The following is a 21,744-nucleotide window of genomic DNA, read 5'->3' as shown; positions in this document are numbered from 1 at the left end:
TTATACATATTTCTCACAACTAACAGATTTTAAAATGTGTTTTTTTGCAATCATTACAGTATTTCACCCAAATTCTTCAAGACAGACACTATATTATTGTGTTTAAAAAATATAAACAGACATGATGGGTGAAATTTAATAAGATGAGAGATTCAGAAAGTGAGAGATTTGGTAAGAAATCTCCAGGTTTTTTTTTAAAGCGGCAATCATTTACACTGCAAAATGCAGTGTAAATGATTGGTGCTTTAAAAAAAAAAAAAAACCTGGAGATTCCTAACCAAATCTCTCACTTTCTGAATCTCATCCTATTAAATTCCCCCCGATGAGTCCAGTTTCTGTATAGACTCACTCTGTTAATTACAGGAGTAGTTTAAAGTAAAAAGGTGCCACCTTTAGCAGCAGGAATAAGGAGTTTACTAAATAAATTGAATAAATGGATGATGTTAACAGGAAATTATGTAATGCAGCATACTTGAAAATAAGACACAGAACTTAGCTGTCATGTGGTCTCTCACCAGATTGGGCAATAAACCATGCAAAACAAGCCAAAAACGATGACTGTGTTCCTGAGCAATCAATGACTGCAGTATAGCTTATCCCATTTCTTTTTTTACATCTAGGTTCCAACCTACCAGTGGCAGAGATAGAAGAGCGAGCTTCCAAGGGTATGGCTTCAGGACAGAGGACAATTCATATTACACTTGTTGATAAGCCTCTTTAAGAAACCGTACTCATGTTTCCACATAGCTCCTGCAGTATTATCTGCATACTTCATACAGACCAATGAGTTGACCGATTAAAGCCCAGAGAACCAGCTGCACACAAACCAACTTACTTTCCAGTTCTTCTTTCTCATAGTTTGTGTTGACAGTAGAACTGGTCTTCCCCATATCAACCACTGCTTCTTCATCGTGACCCTTAGGGGTTAAAAAAAGAAATATATAAATAAATGTATGTTTTATACACTCACATGGTGTCACACAAGGGTATACAGAACACAGCTAAACTAAGACATGATAACTAATATTATTACTACATTTTAAAAAGGTCTAAAAAAGATTTATAAAAAGCAAAAAGGTAGTATTAATTTCAGAACACAAGACAGGACATGCACAAGAGAATACCACATACCGACAGCAACAAATATGTTGATCACATGGGGTGGGAAACATTATTTTTTTAAAGTGACATTTAAAAAGGTCTCAAAAGGGGGTGTGGTATAGTAGCCTGACAGTCGGGATTCCGACCGTCATTAGTCAGATGTCGGAATCCCGACTGCACAGCATGGGGAGCGCAATGAAGCCCCTTGCGAGCTTATTTTATTCACCTATTTTATTCTCCCTCTATGGGGGTCGTGGACCCCCACGAGGGAGCAGTCAGGATTCCGACGTCGGAGGAATGACTGTCGGAATCCCGACGGTCGGGGAGCCGTCCGGCACCCTCAAAAAGGCATAGCAACCCAAGTTTGCATTAACAATTTGTCTAATCTAATGTGGATTTGAAAAGGAGTTAATGCATGGGGAACATATTTTAGAAGGAAGTCTTTATTAAAAGGTTAATACTAGTAAAAAAAGAAAGACAGACAGACGGCTAGATTCTCTAAGCTTCAAAAGTGATAAAATGGAGAGTGATAAACAGCCAGCCAATCAGCTCCTACCTGCCATGTCACAGACTGTTTAAAAAAAGTCAGGCAGGAGCTGATTGGATGGCTGTTTATCACTCTCCATTTTATCACTTTTGAAGCTTAGAGAATCTGGCCCAGAGACAGAAAAAAAGGTGCCACTTACACAATTTATTTAGCACCAAGACATAGGAGATGTATCAAAGAGATCGTGGAGAGACGTTGGGGACACTGACGGTCACAGAAGCGATGATGGGGGGACTGCAGGTCACAGAAGCGGGGGTTGGGGTGAAACGACAGAATGGATGGACACGGCCGGTCAGAGGAGAGGTGATGCAGGGACACTGGCAGTTACTGGTCTGCTCCCCCCACCACCAAGTGACCTGGGCAGTGAGCTGACTACAAATCAGGCTAGACGCCGCTCTGCTGCTGGGGATAACGGCGCTGATAGCCACATAAGTACTTAGTGGGGACCCGCCTCGCAGTGAATATTAATGAGCTCATTACTTATGGGGCTGTCAGTACCAGTATCTCCAGCAGCACTGGAGTGGGTACACACTCATTAAAATGCACTACGAGCTGGGTCCCTGCTTTGACTACTAGTGTCAGAGTGGTGGGCAGGGCGCTGTCAGGTGGATTGCCTGTTTGATATTCCGCCAGAATGCTTTCCGCTAGGAAAGCATTCTAAATAGTTGGAATATCACACTGGCGGAATATATTCCGCCAGACGAGCGGATGTAAATCAGCAAACTGGCGGAATATATTCAGCCTCCACCTGACAGTAAATATACCAAATAAGGAGGCTGCATTAACAGTTTGAAAATTTTGCATCATTTTAAAAGTGAAAAGTCTACATACAATATTGAAAGGCTGAACTGCAATGTGTCTAGCAGGCATTGGCAATACATTATTTTGTAATCATTTTGTACTACAGTCGACAGGTGTTTATTACAGTAGTCTTGGCACCAGTCCTGGAGAGTTGTATACATCATCCTTGGCACTTGGAGGTACTAAGCATTGGCATGTAGGGTCATTCTTGCCGAGGATTTTTAGACTGTACTCGTACAAAAAGGCATTTCAACTTGAATGTTGGCAAAAGAGTCGTAAACAGAAGAGTACAACAACTGCGTGCCCCCAAATGCAGGACGTGAACCCAATAGTGATGTCACCAACACTCAAAAATTGGAATTAGGAATTAAAGTGGCCAAACACAGCATTAAAAGCTTGATAGCCAACTGGAAAAGATCTTTATTTACTAGCAAGATATTTTCAAAATAAAATATTAAGCATGAATATATAAAAATCGGACATATGTTTTTTTTTTTGTATCAATGAAAACCAGAGTCCTTACTTTCTTATCTAATCTCCATAAGCAATACATTTGGAGCCTTAAATCACAAGGTGTCAGGCAAACACTCATTTTAAAATACCAGAGATGTTTTTAATGTTGCACTTTCCTAGGTCAGTGGTTCCCAAACTGGGTGCCAAGGGTTGATGGTCCAGGGCCAAATTAAATTATTTCAGGTTAATGGGATAAGCAAAATCAGTGCTGGAGACAGACGATCAAAAATATGTGGTACTGGTGTAGTTTCCTGGCACCACGTTACGCTACGGTGTCCGCGTAGGACAACGGCAGCCTAGAGTAGTCAGCGTAGTGTCCCCGCGGCAGCCCTGCGTAGTCAGCATAGTGTCCCCGTCAGGCAGCGTAGTCACCATACTGTCCCCGCAAGCTGCAGCTCTCTCTCCGGCGTCCCTGGTAAGCCTATCGAGCGCCTTTCATACAGCGCCGGTAACCGCCAGATCCTCGGTGGACGCCGGCAGAGAGGCGCTCCATCTGATTGGGACACACGAGCATCTCATACGCAAGTGCATGTCAGTAGTTTGTGCGGCAGGGTACTGCAACCTTGCCCGTGTCCACTTCAGGGAGACTGTCAGGCGTTCGGAAGCGTGGCGAGCCACGTGAGGGTGCACGTCGATTCCCCCTTCCCCAACCCCCAGCAGCATGTATCCTCCTTACAAGCCTCCGCAGCGCATCTCAGGCTCACCTCTGCAGCGCGGCGCCGCCACCCCCTCGCAGCGTGACTCTCCCCTTCCAGAGTCTAATACCCTCCCACAGGTTATTTTACAGTTAAAAACCATAAAATCCTACCTTCCCCCTGGCTCCCGATGTGTCCGGATTAAAAGGTTCCGGACCATCAGGGTTGTACATGTAGTTAGTGCTGAATCTGTGCCAGTCCTCAGTTGCCTGCTAGAAAGCTAGCTACTGACAAGCTGAGCTATGTCTCTACACAACTCTACCTCAGATCCCATTATACAAAAACTCTCTTACTGTAGTTCACATTTGACCTACTTATGGACATATTAGAGGGTATAAACAATATAAATGTGCACATATTATTCAAAGGAAACAAATAACCAAATAATGGCCAGCATCAACTTGGCCAATCTTGAACACATTTTATTGTTTATTAAGTAACTTGGTTCAGGTCATCAAAAATTGGAGTGGATTCATATGCTACATTCCCAATAATGGTTGAGCCACCCGATGTCAGTCCCAAGTGGAAGATGCTCTTAAGATTTAAATACATAAAAAGGAGGTAAAAAAAAAAAAAGTTAAGAAAGCATTCCCAGTATAAATGCAAATGGTAGAAAACGAATACCCCTTTTATACCTACAAGCCGGATCGCATCTGAAATTTGGGGATTTGACCCCTTGCACACAGGTGTCCCCACCCAGCATAATGTCAGGCGGGTGACTTCACCGGAGATGGGCCTGAGCCGATGCTGGGAGATGAGAGCATCTCCCTGTGCCGGTTATTGCATTGCAGTGAAGGGTACCAGGTCGCACCGACACGGGTTACCAGTTTACATTGCATAGCAAGCCTTATATATTTTGCACCTGGGCTTGCCACCCACAAGTTCTGTCACTGACATAGCGTGTGTTAATAAAACATTGTATAAACAAGGCAGGATAGTAAAGATTAAAAATTAAAACCACACAAAAATAAAATCCAGGGCACTGCATATAACTGGCAGCAATCTGAAAGAACAGCATGATTTCAGCAGCAGAGGGAGATTTTTTAAAAAAATGCAGTCACCATGAAGACGCAGAACAGTATCAGATCATGACTGGTGGGCGGGATGAGCAATCAGACCTCACTTGTCACAATACAATACAGTGCTCTTTCACCTAATAAATGAAAGAGTAGGCAAATAGCTGAGCTGATAATAAATGAAAAAGCCCCCCCCCCCCCAAAAAAAAGGATAAAAATCAGACACTGTTTGCATCATCAACAGCTCACAAAGTGCAACAACGTTTTAGCTGTCAAGTCCCTTTGAGCAGCTGGATTTTGCTCTACCCATCTTGGACACAAACCTCATTGTACTTTAGAACTGTGGATTGCTTCATCAGTTTATAGTTGCCAGATAGGTTTCATTATTGATCAAATGAAGTCCAGCTGGAGTGCTACAATGCCAAATCATCCTTCTTCAGAAGGGTGTATCAGAAATGGTGAAGGAAAATGTGTAGTGCATGGATAAATCTCTTATCCATGCACTCAATGGCATGTATTCAATGCCGGTGCGAGCGGCCGGCGAGGGGGTTAAACTGCGAGGATCACAGAAAACCAGTGATCCTCGCAGTTTAACCCCCGCACCGGCCGCTCGCACTATGCAACGTTCCGGGGGAATCCTCGCCGTAACAGAACTGCGAGGATTCCCCTAAACTGCGAGAGCCGAGGCTAGTGCAGCAAACTCGCTGTAATTAGCCTCGATTCTCGCAGCTTTTGGAGGCACATACGCCAATTCTCCCTCGCTCAAAAAACGGAGCGAGGGGGAATTTGCGTATGAGGGGGGGTCAGTTGAATACTGACAGGGTGAGCGGTGACAGCGAGCAAAAAGTCCTGCTCGCAGTCACCGCTCGCCCACGGCATTGAATATATGCCATTATATCCTGCATTGATTATTGCAATAGTCTCCTAACTAGTCTTCCCAAGAACAGACTCTCACCACTGCAATCCATTTTAAATGCTGCTGCTAGGCTGATCTTCCTTGTAAGACGCCTATCATCTGCTGTTCCGCTCTGCCAGTCCCTCCATTGGTTACCTGTATCTAAAGCTGGGTACACATATATACAATCGTCGGGCCGTTCTTCCAATCTGGGGGCAAACGGCCGTTCGATTGTATAGGTGTGTACGCTGTCCCAATTGCTGCTGTGCGACCGATAAACGGCCAAAAACGCTCTTGGCCGTCCACGGTCGGTCGGTCGAAGGTTCTTTGCTGCTTAATATTTCATCCGACAGGACGGCTCCATATCGGAACAAAAGTGAAGTGTGTACGCACGTTCGATCGATATGCTTGACAGTTTGACAAAGCACGGTGGTATGCTGCATTATGAGAGACCCTGTAACCCTTTGCCTGCTGTTTTAACTAATGTGTTTTTAATGCCTCACTGCCCAACACTTTAGAGGCATCACTTTAAGACATTAATCAATGTTGAAGTTTTAATAGAGTGGGCTGGAAGCTCTTTTTAGGGCACCATAACACACTATTAAAACTTCAACATTGATTAATGTCTTAAAGTGATGCGTCTAAAGTGTTGAGCAGTGAGGCATTAAACACACATTAGTTAAAACAGCAGGCAAAGGGTTACAGGGTCTCCCATATACTTCTTCTTGCGATTGTTTGGACGGGAGTACATCGGACGTCGCAAGTAAAATTGTACATATGTGTACGCGCAGAACGGTCGTATGTTTTGGACGGCCGAACGTGTATTCGGTCGATCGAACGGTCGCAAGAAAAAGGAAATTGTACATATGTGTACCCAGCTTTAACGTATTAAATATAAAACACTTCTACTCACATGTAAAGCTATTAACCATACTGCACCAGCATATATCTCTTTACTTATCACAAAATATCTCCCATCGCTATCGCTCTTCACAAGATCTCAGTCTCTCTTCGGCACGGATCCCTAGCTCCCATTCACTATTACAGGACTTTCATCGGGCTGCTCCCATCCTATGGAACGCCCTTCCACGCACAATAAGACTCTCCACTAGCCTCCAAACTGTCAAGTGTTCCCTGAAAACTCACCTCTTCAGGCAAGCCTGTCATATTTAAGTACCACAAGCATAACCCTCTGAGGCACTTATGTATTATATAGCTTCCCTTCCGGACTTGCAACTTGGTGGGACTGCTAAGCTCCAAGTCTGTCTGTTGTTACCCAGTTTGTTTGATCACTGTTTACTATTGTAAAGCGCAACGGAATCTGCTGCGCTACATAAGAAACTGTAAATAAATAGTATGCAACAAAGCCCCAAGTGCTTATCCCTTTATTTCCTCTTTCTACATCTAATGGCTTCCTATGTCACCAGTTTATTGTGATGCTGTTGTGCAACCGGTCAAATAAAAGGCCATTTCTGCTTAAAAATCTCACCACAGAGCAGCATTACTGTACAAATACTTGTCATCCAATCCAAGAATAAAAATTGCAAATACCAGTGCCTACACATTGCTGGAGGAGTCATTTAGAGACACGCAGCACACACACATCAGAGCGCTGTGCTTTTGCCTTCCGCAAGGCTGGTTACTGATACTGCACATCTTTAATACCCCTTTCAGACAGAAAAGTCTGAAAATCCCGGCAAATACACGGCATTTCAAATGCCGTGTCAATTTGCCGGGAGCAGACTGACCCCCCTTCACACAGAACAACAAAATTACCGGGTTGAAAATTTCTACCTGGTAATTTGCTGAATAACACGGGCATTTCTTCTGTGTGAAAGGGTCAACACGGGTCATAAATCCCGTGTCCTCGACCCTGGTCATTTCCCGGGTCGGAGACACGGGATTTACGACACGGGTGTGCCCTTTCACACAGAAAAAGGACCCGTGTATTTAATGAAATTCCCGGGTGGAACCGCTTCACCCGGGTATTTCATTTTCTGTGTGAAAGGGGTATAAATGTAACAATTTTTTTCCATTTGCCATCTATGAGAGCTGATACCTCCTATTTATTAGGCAGGTGAAGTACATGATATTTTATGGATCTTGCACCGGGTTATGATTGTTTGGTTTATACTGAGTAAAATGACACATTTATACATTAATTTAGTGCTGGTACAAGGAGCCTGGTAACTTCTGTGAAAGATTTGTGCAGAAGACTCCATTCACGTGGAAGCTGCATGTCCACTAGGATAACATTACTGACAGGCATGGCCTTGTAAATCCTTATGTTATATTATGTTGCAATAAAGTAACGGAACGCAGGAGACGTTCCAGAAATAAACCCCTGGCAATCACAAAGTAGCTCTGTAAAGAATGACACCATTCATGACTGGCACACTATCAGATCCAGGCTCATTTTAAGTGCAATGATAAAAGTTCTTGCCTCATGATCTCTGTGCTAACCAGCATAGCAGGCAAACCCTGACATCATCAACTCCTGTAACGGAGAATATTTACACGGTGCACTTGTCTAAGACGGTAGTTCCCAAACAGGGCCATGCCATTCATTAGTTTCAAATGCTATTAAAGGTAAAGTGCATAAGATAGAACTTTCCCTATACAGAACTGGCTGGGGTGAGGGGCATGTTGTAATATGACATCTGAAACAAATGATGTAGGCTTAAATAGTATTTCTCTATCCATAGTTAGTGTTTATTTCTGTTGCCATTTTAAAATGATCAAAGCAGCCTATTATCAGTGGCACTGGCAAACCTTGGGTTTGTATTAGTATTTTAACCAGAGTGTTTATTGAATATTAAATACACGAATGCTGCTTTCACATTGCAATCACGATCCTGGGCCCAATGTTTTCACATTAAACCCAGGACTCCCATTATACAGAGGCAAACCCGGGTTTACTCTTCTTATAAATCAGAGTCGAAATGCCAGGTTACTCAACCCAGGTTATAAAGTTTGGTGCTTTCACACCACAACTTGACCCAGTTGGTTATGTCAGCAATCTGGCAATATACCGGTCCTACGTACGGTGTGAAAGGGGCCTAAATAATGCACAACAACAGTGAAAAACAGAAGCTATGCCAACAATGGTTTCAGTTTTCAGACTCGTGTTCACAGTATACTGTACTTAAAAAGGAGTGCAACATAACACCAGTGAGTGTGAGGCCTACCCGTGGCGGTATCAAGTACTTTATACAATAAAGCTGAAATACATTAAATATGTTTAAATGCTTTTAAAAAAAAACTATTTAAGCCAACCTAATTCCTCCCTTGCCTGTTCTTACCTCTGCTTGGATACCGCGATAATGACCATCAGCCATAAATTGCGATATCCGGAAGTTTAGAATGGTCGAGACTGCTTTGTGGATAACTGAATAGCCCACCAAACGTGCAGTTCAGGAAACAGGTGTAATTTCTTAAATTGCACAATTCCATGTGTTTATCTCCTGAAACTGGGTAAATTTTTGTTCCAAAAACAACAAAAACATGGCTAGAATTGGATAGATTGATACAGATTAGCGGGCTAAAATCACGATAACTGACCTTATTCAAAGACAAAAAGTCCTAACAGGAGGATAAACGCATCTGTGTTCACTAAAGTGTCTGATTAAGTCTTGATGAATGGACATATGTGATTGGACATTGGTCCTACAAATACCCACTAGGGTAACACATCAATTCAATCAGCTTATGCCAGACATTGGAACCATACAAATTTGGGCGCATTGAGGTGACCAAGACGCGAGATCCAACCACAGGACACCAGTGTGGCGTGGCTAGGAGGTCTGCACGGACGAGCCGCACACCATCAATAGCGGTACGTACAGGTGCAATAACCGCTGGGTCCCTCTGCGCAGTCGGAAGGAATGTTTGGGTATATTAGCCGGTGGGCTGACTGATACATTGGTGCCTAAACGGGATAACCAGTGGGAGAGTCCAGTGGCTGTTTGGCACGGAGCTACTGATAACTATATCTAATACTGGTTCCCACCGAGGACTTACCAAGTGGCCTAGGGCGAGTGAAATTACATATGCTCTATGGACTTTGGATCATACAAACACTTCCTGTGGCCGGTCCCAGAGCCTTCCCTAGGCATAGGATAGGCATACTATGCAATTGCCTAGGGCTTCAGCCTATGCCTAGGGGCAGCAGCCTCCCAGCCAAATCTCAGCACCGCTGGCTCTGAGCTTCCCGACCGGCGCTGCGCCCGCCCAACAGAGGATGCACAGCAGGGAGGTGCCGGGCAGGAGACGCACCCTCCATCCTCTCTGCTGTCCTGCTGTTATTGCCGGGCCAGTTGCTGCACTTGCCACAGCAGTGTGTATGACAAGCAGCGCCGGAAGCATGAACTTCAATCCGGAATCTGATCTATCCTTCCCTGCAGCGCCTCCCCTGCAACTTTCTGTCCCTGCTACTAAACACAGAACACTTTCCCTTGCACTCCGATTACTAGCCCTCCCCTCTACACGCTGCTGCACAGAGAGACAAGAATAACAGGCAGATTTAACACTTTGGCATCCTGGTTTCCTGGTAAGCTACAAGTGTGTGCATTTTATATATTTTTCAGAATATATATATATATATATATATATATATATATATATATATATATATATATATATATATACATATACACACACACACACACACACACACACGTATATATACATACATACACGTTGAAGAGGCACTCACCAGGGCTTTTTGTCAAGCAGTATTTATTCAGGCAGGCATCCAAAGTATTTACAACGTTTTGGTCCCTTTAAGGACCTTCTTCAGGTAAATTCATTATAAAGCAAGCATAGAACCAGTGGGATCAGCAGCCTAAAGCACATTGAGCCTTGGAGTGCTTTTATACCCCTGTCTGACACCCAAATTGGCGCCAAAAAATCTGGGCCAATCAGGTAGTAGGGGGAGTATCACAACATCTGAATTAGCATGATACAGCTTATATACACATATTTAACCTATATACATATGCCTGGAGAGGGCGCTGAACCATAGATGCTTACCACCTTTCATTCATGTTTTCCTGTTACTTCTGCCGTCCAAGACAGAGTTTCAATTACTAGCAGCGCCATGGTGCCTGGCTTCCGGTCTACGAACCGCAGCAGAAGCCGGAACTACGCATTCCAAGCCGCCCTATAGGCGGAGACAGCGTCATAACAAATTCACTTCCACTTAGGAAGCGTCCATGCGTTCCACTGCGGAATCTAGCAGTTACTGCTTATATCATACACCGCATTAGATCTTTAAAACCAAGAGAAATGGATCTTCACAGCGCTATCTCCCGGATCTCCTCAATTTCCCTTATTGCAAGTTTCCAAGCAAAAAGGGGGGAGGGGGGATTCTCAAACAGTGTAAAAAGAAAATGAGATAACACAATCTTCTGGGTTAACACCAACTGGAATACTGCTCAAACTTTAAAACTCTGAATCCCAGATTGACTCACCTAGTCAAACTAGGAGACTATGTAAAACATATGCAATAAAACTCACAGAGGGACAAGTCCCTATTTTCATCAAAAGGTATCTTTTTATTCTTTTTGTTCCATCCTCCAATAACGACCATAGGTATTTATTCCAAAAGAGTAAATTTATTCCTTAAAACTAGCACCTCCACCCTTCTAGCATGCTGAATCCTCTCCTCTCCCACCCAGAATGAGAAAGGGTAGAGGGTAGAATCCAGACTATCTCCAGGTGACAACTTCCAGACGGATGGGGCTTAGGTCCAAAGTAAAAGAGTCCTTTAACACCAACACGTTTCGAACTGACAAGTCCTTCCTCAGGGTGGAAGAGTGTTAAAGTTTGAGCAGTATTCCAGTTGGTGTTAACCCAGAAAAATTGTATTATCTCACTTTCTTTTTACATGGTTGGAGAATCCCCCCCACCCTTTTTTGCTTGGAAACTTGCAATAAGGGAAATTGAGGAGATCCGGAGATAGCAATGTGGAGATCCATTTCTCTTGGTTTCATGGTGTATTTTTTTGGGTCTGGCATCCCATTTTTTGTTTTTTTCCCAGCAGCAATCTTCTTTTGAGCGCAAGTAGCTATTGTCAATTTCCTGTCAACCGCATTAGATCTTTGTTAAATAATGATCGGCTCGTAATCAAATTAATCAACCAATATTATATCCATCTATGACGCCCATCTTTAAATCTACATAAGAAGTTATATAATTATATATGAAAAAGGTCACGCATATTCCATAGTACAGCATCCCAGTCCAGCAATGTTTACACAAATATATTAAAAAGACACACAAACACACTATTAAAAAGCACACCAAGAGTACAAGCTACCAAATAGTAATGTTCACATTATCCATATCAATTCTATATTTATTTCCAGATGTTTTAATATTTTTTTAAAGATTCTATCGAAGAAAAATATTTAATGGGTTATTCTCGTTTAAACCATGTGGAACCAATGTGTTCAAACGGAAAATCCACCTGGCTTCCAATTTCTTTGGAACAGTCATGCGGTCACCACCTCGTGGTAATGGGGGAACCCAATCAATAATGCGGCAACGTAATGAGGATACATGGTGGCCCATGCTTAGAAAATGTCCTGCCACTGGTTTGTCGGTGGAACCTGTGGACAATGCCTGGCAGATCGAATAGCAGTGATTTGCCATTCTTTCCAGGAATTGTCAGGGGGTCATCTCAATACATGTCAATCCGCATGGGTAGATTAGTGAGTAAATCACAAAGTCCAGACGACAATGTAATTTATATTTTATTCGAATCGCCTTGCCCGTCTGCAGATGTGGGAAGCTGTTTCCAGGAATCAGACCAGCAGGTTACACAGCCAGTGCATCTTATGCACCCCCGTTTTTGAGTTTTTAACCATGTATGGTCATTCTGTGTCTTATATCCCATTGGGTGCATTAGTAGCTGCTTTAAGTTTCTTCCCATTCTGAAAGACACCATAGGAGGTTCCATCTAGTTCTGACCCAATCCTGGATCAGTTTTCAAGATTGACCAGTGACGTTTTGTTGATTTTGAAATGACCGATGATTTGTCATCATATTGAGTCACATAGAGGTTTACTGCTTTTTTTAGATTGCCTGGTGGTGCGTTGTTCTGCTCTCTGGAGACATCTATTTATAGTCGTGGATTTATATCCTCGTTCGAGAAAGCGATCCCGCATCTCATTCAATTGTATCTCCGCCACCTATACATAAACTGGTGGCCAAAATTGCGGACACTTTTTGAAATTTTAATGTTTTTCAACTTTGAATGCTTATAAAAACTGTTACACTTTACGCAGTACAATGATTCATATATCAAATGAAAGGAAATGTAATACTGAATTCAAAAACATAGTTCAAACATTTGCATTACAAGATAAGTTATGCTATTTTCAAGTCAGACAAAGAAGCACAGATGCGTGAGATTCAATAAGCAGATTGCAGTAACAGCTACTACCAGCCAATCGGAATCATCGTTCAGAGGACCAATGATCAGCTATCATATATGAGCAGGTGCAAGGTCATGTTCAAAGGTGGGAAAGGTCAGTTTGGCCATTTCATTTTGCAGAATAAAGTTGGTTACAGAAGTGCAATTACGTTTGGATGTTTGTGAGTACTGTTTAGTGCTATTGACAGTGTAAAAATAAATAAAAAATGTCATCCAGGCAAAGTGGTGACTGGTCACCCAGGAAGAGATCCAGGATTGTTGTGTTACGTGAAAATGATCTTTCGTATGCAGCAATTGCAAGAGAAGTTGGTGGGAATGTGACACCATCGGGAGTACGAAAGTTTTGTTTACACTATCAGGAAACACAGTCTATACAAAACAACGAAAGAAAAGGCCGAAAAAAGTGCATCACAGCTGTTGATGATAGGAGAATAAAACAAATTTGTGTCAGGGACAGATGGATGTCATCTGCGGCCATTAGCAGTGAACTGAATGCAACTGGTGTTTTTGTCAGTGCAAGAACGGTACGGAGAAGACTAACGGAGGTTGGCCTAAAAGGTAGGATTCCCCGAAAAAAGCCATTGCTGAATAAAAAGCAGCGGCAGAAACGAATACATTGGGCAAAAGAACGCATTGCATGGACAGAAGGTCAGTGGAAACAAGTGATATGGAGTGACGAAACTAAGATATCGATATTTGGTAGTGATGGGAGAAAATATGGGAGACGTCGCATCGGGGAAGAGGTACATCCAGATTGCATTCAAGTGACAAAGAATCCTGCAAGTGTTATGATCTGGGCATGTATGACAGCAAGAAAAAAGAAGTGGCAGAGCGCTAATCTATATATAAAATCGAATCTGCTGCTGTCTCTGATAAGGGGACACCCCAGCCCCTTAGACACAAATGCTACAAAGAAAAAAGTTTCAGAGGCAGCGCTGATTCATATAATCATTTAAAATTTATTAAAGAACAATAAATACAATTTTGTATTCAGATACCGGCCGGTACTTCAAATATATAAAATGCACATTTAAATCACAAAATAAAAAGAAATAATAGCAATAGTACGCAATGCAATTGGTTAGTGGCTTGCTGCAATGAATGGTAATCCACTCTCTTTCACTCCAGTTTTAGTATATGTAATTTTTAGTGAAAAGTGAACTGTTAGCTCTCTCACAGCTTAGTCCAGGTTAATAAGTTATGGCATGCATGCTTTTATGGTTAGAAGGGGTTAATTGGTAAGAAAACATGTATGACAGCAGATGCTGTAGACCGCCTTCATGTCATAGATGGCACACTGAACAGCAGAAAGTACATTGACACCATCCTACAACCAAAACTTCTACCTTCTATCAGAGTTTTTTTCCAGATAATGCCCCATTCTTTTTCCAGCAGGATTCAGTTTCCTGCAACACTGCACGGATATGTGAACAGTGGTTCACAGAGAATGACATACAGGTGCTTGGATGGCCTGGAAACAGCCCAGAACTGAACCCCATAGAACATTTGTTTGAAAAAACTGGTACATCAGAGGCGTCCATCCAATAAAAGAGAATTAATTGAGGCTATAATTGTCTCATGGCACCACATAATAAAGGAGGAAGAGCTCCAGACATTGGTTGGCTCAATACCACGTCACTGTGCTGCTGTCATGAAAAATGAATGATACCCAACAAAACACTGATATGACAGTGACATCATAAGCACACAGGGATTTTCACTTCATAACTTCCCTTGTAATGCAAATATTTGACCTCTGTTTATTGTGTTTAGCATTAAATTTCCGGTACTTATGTATTATCTGGGCTCCCATGTTTAATGCACCCCATTTTTCCATACCCCTACTATGCAACTACGCATGGAGTTGATTTTATATAGTGTGGTGAGCGCAGCGAGCCACCGTGCCTGAAGCGTGGCGAGCGCAGCGAGCCCCGCGAGGGGACGCGGTCTCATAAGAAAAACGGGAGCCCAGATATTACATAACTACCAAATTTCCTTTCATTTGATATATGAATCATTGCACTGCATGAAGTAAATACATACAACGTATTGCAGATTTCAGCTATCTGTTGCACCCCAACTTCCAATATCCTATCTCTGTCACCCCCTGCGGTCTCTACCTCACTGCCTACCAGCCACCGCTGTTGCCCCACGTGGTCTCTACCTCTCTCCCATCTAGCAGCTGTTTCCATCCATGATCTCTACCTCTCCCACCCAGCCACCACTGTCGCCCCCGAAGTCTCTATCTCTTACCCGCCCAGCCACCACTGTCGCCCCCGAGGTCTCTATCTCTTACCTGCCCAGCCACCGCTGTCACCACCCCATTGTTTTCAGACTGACTGCAGAATCTCTCTCCCCTCCTTCCACTATCCCACTACCTGGCAGCTACCTCTCTCCCACCCGGCGGCGCCTTGTATCTGTGTCAGCATCTGTGTATCTGTGTGCGATCATATCTGTGTGTCAGAGTAGGTTTCTCATCGTTCCTTCGCACAGCATGCAAATGGATGTTTGACAAACATCCGTTCGCATGCCACTGGGACCCTCCCACATCTTTCGATGGTCGTCGACCATCGAAAGATGTGGAAGGTGCATGCATATGTAAGGTTGCTCTGAGCAACCTTACATATGCGTGTTCGCTCGGGGGGGGGGGGGGGGGAGTGGACGGGCAGCTGACAACCAGTGATGTCAGCTGCCTGCCCCCCACATGTCTGTTATGGCTGCATTAGCATAAGAACACCCATCAGATGATTTCGCTAAATGTTTCTGCTAAACATCCATTCGCATGTGTGCTGGGAAATCAGCAGGGGGGGCGCCAACGAAAAAATTGCCTAGGGCATCAAATTGGATAAGTCCGGCTCTGGCCTGTCCATTTCAGTGATATTTAATATTAACAGGACAAAACTTACCATTCAGGAGTATAAAGATCAAGGAGTCCTATAACAAGGACAGTATTGTTTTAATGTTTTAATGTGGACTGTGACCTATTAAAAAGGTAATCAGGTTATGAGATTGCAAAACCCTATTATTAAATAGATGGCTTTTTTTTACCTAATATTTAATTAATGTTTGCTTTTTAACTGCAATTAATTTTTACATATATGTACCTACTCCTAGCGCTTTCTGTATATGTTGTATTGCTTGCATTAGTGTCCAAGTAAACTAATTGGGGGCAGCTGGAGTTCATTTAATGATCACGATTGGATACTTATTTTTTGCACATATGAACTATGTCATGAACATAAAATATCAATAGAGATATAGAATTGTAATTGGGCTTAAAATCCCTGCTCTATTCCTGATATATTTCATTTATCTGCACTATATATATATATATATATTTATTTTCACATTATAGTGAGATTTTTTGTCATTTAATGTTGGTTGCACATTTATTGCATCCCCAGTCCAACAACAAACCACGAAATGTAATTAATGTCAGCAACGCCTAGTTGCTGGAAATTCATTTTATGATGTTTTTCTGACACTTTCCAAATCTTTTCCAAGCAGCCCTTACCAAGACAAGCAGTATGCAGCCATGAGTCTGAATAGAAGAAAATGAACAAATGCTAAACAATTGCATAGAAGATAAATAGATAATCCCATCACGTGCTATTAATAATTACATAAAGTATGGTAGATGAGGTAGTCAAAGGCATCTAGCAATCCAAGACAAAAAAACCCGACATTTAGCTGTGAACTGATTATCTTCAAGCAGAAAATCAGCTTAGCTTAAACCTAAAGCAGATCAGTGTCATCCTGTAGCACTTTTACATGAGCGACGGTTTTTTACTATATTGTATGAGGTTGTCGTTCTTACAGACTGGTCTTAAACAAAAGACACAAAAACCAAGATCAAATAGACCTGTAACATGCTATTGACCTCCAAATTGGATAAAGTAACAACTACATACACACCTTTTTTATTCAGAAAAGAAAATGGTCTTTGAGAAATCCACAAAAGAAAAAAAAAATATATATATTTATATTATTTTGGGTTTGGTGGTATGCAGGCATACAAAATAACAGATGCTAGCAAAGCATACCATCATACCAAAACACAACTCTATTTTGTTTTGCAACAGCCATAGATAACACTTACAGATATCATATCCTTGCTTCTCTCCATGATACAGTAGCTTCCTAATTGCAAAGCATGTCCTTGACTTGTAGCAGTGTAATGCAATACAGCCCTAGCTGCTCAGTGACTATGTGACTGCTTTATTATGGGGGGGGAGTTACAGAAAGGAACACTCTCCAGCTTCCCAGCCAATCCGAAGAGAGGGCAGCTCAGACACAGCATCACACAACTGAAGATAGGGGAACATGGCATGCTTTCAACTATCAACTTCAGGAAATCCCAAAAAAGGAGACTGGGATATGTAGCTAGACTCGATCCAGCAGACCAGTAACTGCATAAATGTAAATTTAGATATGGATACAATTTAAGTTTTTTTTTATTTTATACCCACTAAGGGACATGCTTATAAACATAACACTGGGCAGTATTCAATGCTCTTTTTGCTAATTGCTTGCCGTCACAGCTCACGAGTCAGTATTCAACAGACACCTACCCAGCCACCCCCCCACCTCCCTGTACACGGCATTTCCACCTCGCTGGGTTTTTCAAACGGCGTGTGGGCCGCCAAAACAGCCTCGCCGTTTGGGGAATCCTCACCGTGCTCGGAACGGTGAACAGCTGGTGCGGGGGTTAAACGGCGAGGGTGGCTTGTTTTCAGCGATCCTCACCGTTTAACACCCCCCCCCTTGCCGCCACATTGAATATGGCACATTGTGTGGCGATTTTGTATTAACTGATTACCTGACTTTCCCACACGGCCTATGACTTATTACCAAATAGACAGTGGGTGCCTGTAAAATTGTGGAAGCCAGATACAGAAGTGTGAGGCCACAATTACGAGGGAGGTCACTGGAAAGAGGAAAAATATGGGTACATTTAACAGTAATTATATATTTTTGATTAGTTAATGATGAAAAATTTTTTTTTTTTTAGCGGTTGCTTAGTGCAAACTTTATCAAGCAGCACTTTACAATTGGAAGCAGAACAGAAATAAAAACAAGACTGGGAAATGGCAGATAGACAAAAATAGGAATTTAATACCTACCGGTAATTCCTTTTCACGTAGTCCTTATGGGATACTGGGAATGGTCTTAAGACATTGGGGTATTAGAGGGTATCCGCAGGAGACAGGCACATCTATAACTTTGAAGCTGGGTGTACTGGCTCCTCCCCTCTGATTCCCCTCCCAGGAACCAGTTAATGGAAAAACTGTGCCCGAAGGAGAATGTACATATGAGAGGAATAACATATATGTCACCTATGTAAACATAAGTGTGAATAGTGTGGTGAGATTTATGCCAGCACACCCGCATTCATACAAAACAATAAACAACTATAATACCACCAACTGGGTGGATTTTCTTTAACAAGGTCACTGAACTAGACCTTCGAACCAGAAGACCATAAGGTGAACTTCTGAACTTAAACAGCAGAATAAGCTGCAGCCAGACCCCCGCACGGGGCGGGCGCCCAGTATCCCATAAGGACTACGTGAAAAGGAATTACCGGTAGGTATTAAATTCCTATTTTCACTAACGTCCTTGATGGGATACTGGGAATGGTCTTAAGACATTGGGGATGTCCCAAAGCTTCCAGAAAGGGAGGGTACGTGCGGAGACTGCTGCAGTACTGCCTGCCCAAACTGGGTATCTTCTTGGGCCAAGGCATCAAACTTGTAAAATTTTACAAAGGTGTGTTGCCCTGACCATGTAGCAGCTCTACAGAGTTGCAGAGCTGACACACCCCGAGCAGCCGCCCAGGATGCGCCCACCGATCTGGTGGAATGAGCCTTTAAAACCGGAGGAGTCGGCATGCCTGCCGTCACATAGGCTTGTTGGATTGTAGTCCTAATCCATCTAGCAATGGACTGCTTAGACGCAGGGTGTCCCTTCTTTTGTGCGTCATACAGAATAAATAGACAATCTGTCTTCCTGATTCTTAACGTCCTCTGGACATACACACGCAAGACACGCACCACATCCAGGGATACCGGAATATCCGGTGAACCAGATGCAGACGGGACCACAATTGGCTGATTTAGGTGAAAGGAAGAAATCACCTTGGGAAGAAAACGCGGGTTTGTTCTCAACTCCGCTCTATCTGAGTGGAAAATCAGATAAGGACTTTTACAGGAAAGGGCTCCCAATTCAGACACTCTCCTAGCCGAGGCTAGGGCCAAAAGGACCACTGCCTTCCAGGTGATATACCTCAACTCAATTGACTCCAATGGTTCAAACCAGGAGGATTGAAGGAAGTTTAGAACAACGTCCAAACTCCAAGGAGGTGTAGGAGGTACAAAGGGAGGCTGGATGTGAAGCACTCCCTGAAGGAAGGTCTGTACTTCCGGGATGACAGCCAATTTTCTTTGGAAGAATATGGACAGGGCCGAAATCTGTACTTTTAGTGAGCCCAGACGAAGACCCAAATCCAATCCCGCTTGTAAGAAGCACAACAACCTATTCAGGTTGAATTTTGCAGGGGGAACCTTCTGTTCCTCACACCAACCCACGTACTTTCTCCAGATCTTGTAGTAGTGCGTGTTTGTCACCGGCTTTCTGGCCTGAATCATCGTGGTGATAACTGATGAATGCAGACCCTTCTGAGCTAAGATTTTCCGCTCAGCCTCCACGCCGACAAACGTAGCCGCCCTAAATCTTGGAAGACGCAAGGGCCCTGTGTGAGAAGATCTCTCCTTAGAGGCAGAGGCCAAGGATCCTCGATCAGCAGGCTCTGTAGGTCCGAGAACCAAGCCCTTCTTGGCCAGTCCAGAGCCACAAGAATGGCTTCCACTCCCTGACTTCGAACCCTTTTTAGAACTCTTGTCAGCAGTGGTATGGGTGGAAACAGGTACACCAAGGGAAACACCCATGGAATTGTCAGGGCGTCTATTGCCACTGCGCAGGGATCCCTGGTCCTTGTGCAATACATGGGGACCTTGTGGTTTAACCGGGATGCCATCAGATCTATCGATGGCTGGCCCCAACGGTCCACAATTGCTGCAAACACCTGTGAGTTCAGGCTCCATTCCCCGGGGTGGAGGGCGTGACGGCTCAGAAAGTCCGCCTCCCAATTGTCCACACCCGGGATAAAGATGGCCGACAGAGCCACCACGTACAATTCCGCCCAAGCCAGGATCTTGGAAGCTTCCTTCATGCAAGTCCTGCTTTTCGTGCCTCCCTGGCGATTTATGTAGGCCACAGTTGTGGCATTGTCGGACTGTATCTGGAGCGCCCGACCTTGGAGGAGATCCTGGGCTTGTAACACTGCATAGTATACAGCTCTCAGCTCCAGTATATTGATGTGGAGTCTCGCTTCCCACCGAGTCCACTGACCTTGAAAGGTTCTGTCCATGGTCACAGCACCCCATCCTTGCAGACTCGCATCTGTTGTGAGTCGCACCCAATCCTGGATGCCAAATCTCCGACCCGCAAGCAGGTTTGACTCCTGGGTCCACCATAGAAGGGACTGCCGGGACTGATGCGACAGAGAAATCCTCTTGTACATCAGGAGATGGGAGCCCGACCATTTTGCCAACAGATCCAGTTGGAACACCCTGGTGTGAAAGCGTCCGAACTGAATGGCCTCGAAGGTGGCTACCATCCTGCCCAATAGCTGGATGCATTGGTGAACCGACACCTGAGGCTTTGCCAAAATCACCATCACCAGGGATTGTATGGCTTCCATCTTCTCCCGAGGGAGGAAAATCCGCTTCAACTCTGTATCTAGGAACATTCCTAGAAAGAGGATACGACGCGATGGCGTCAGGAAGGACTTGAGGATATTTAGGATCCACCCATGCTCGGATAAAACCTGCCTGGTTTTTGCTATATCCTGCAGCAGGACCTGCTCCGACCTTGCTTTGATCAGCAAGTCGTCCAGGTAGGGGATAATGTTGACACCCGACCTCCTGAGTAGTACCATCATCTCTGCCATCACCTTCGTGAACACACGCGGCGCTGAAGACAGGCCGAATGGCAGCGCTCTGAACTGAAAGTGCAGATCTTTTACCGCAAACCTCAGGAAAGCCTGGTGTGGACCCCAAATTGGTATGTGGAGGTAGGCGTCCTTCACATCCAGCGATGCTAAGAACTCTCCCTCCTCCAGGCTTGCTATTACTGCCCGGAGGGACTCCATCTTGAATTTGTAAACCCTTAAGAAAGGGTTTAGAGACTTTAAATTTAAAATGGGGCGTACCGAGCCGTCCGGCTTCGGCACGAGGAACAGATTGGAGTAGTAACCCCTTCCTTGTTCCTCCAATGGGACAGGTGTGATAACCTGTGACATCAGTAGGCGTTGTATTGCCTGCTGCAGGTTCACTCGATCTGCCTGTAGGGCCGGCAGACCTGATTTGAAGAACCTGTGAGGGGGAGGTTTTTCGAATTCCAACCTGTAGCCGTTGGTAATAAGATCTCTCACCCAGGAATCCAGGTGAGAGACTGACCATACTTGGCTGAAAGCTGACAGGCGACCCCCCACCTCGCAAGTGACTCCAGGGTCGGAACCCGAGTCATGCTGCCGGCTTAGAAGCGGAGGCATTAGCGGCACGATCCTGAGATCCTGTGCTGGCGGGCTTCCTGAACCTGCCTAGGCCCCCTCTGGCGGCCGAGCTGGAGCCTCTCGCCCTCTGCCTGGGCCTGGAAGGCCGAAAGGACTGAGAAGC

At 44.0% G+C, this 21,744-nt stretch overlaps 1 protein-coding gene across 17 annotated transcripts in view; it reads right to left on the bottom strand.

Annotated features, from left to right (window-relative positions):
• The window catches only part of SLC4A7 (solute carrier family 4 member 7), a 120,534-nt gene that overhangs the window by 61,982 nt on the left and 36,808 nt on the right, over positions 1-21,744 (bottom strand). For all 17 annotated transcript variants that reach the window (XM_083188687.1, XM_083188688.1, XM_083188690.1 and 14 more), the window contains exon 2: positions 836-917. In XM_083188687.1, the coding sequence (XP_083044813.1) occupies positions 836-917 (82 nt within the window). The remainder of the gene's footprint in view (positions 1-835; positions 918-21,744) is intronic.

Source organism: Crinia signifera, chromosome 5 (assembly GCF_055691185.1).
Source record: "Crinia signifera chromosome 5, ASM5569118v1, whole genome shotgun sequence".
NCBI classification, from domain to species: Eukaryota; Metazoa; Chordata; class Amphibia; order Anura; family Myobatrachidae; genus Crinia; species Crinia signifera.
This window is presented reverse-complemented; position numbering and strand designations above follow the sequence as displayed.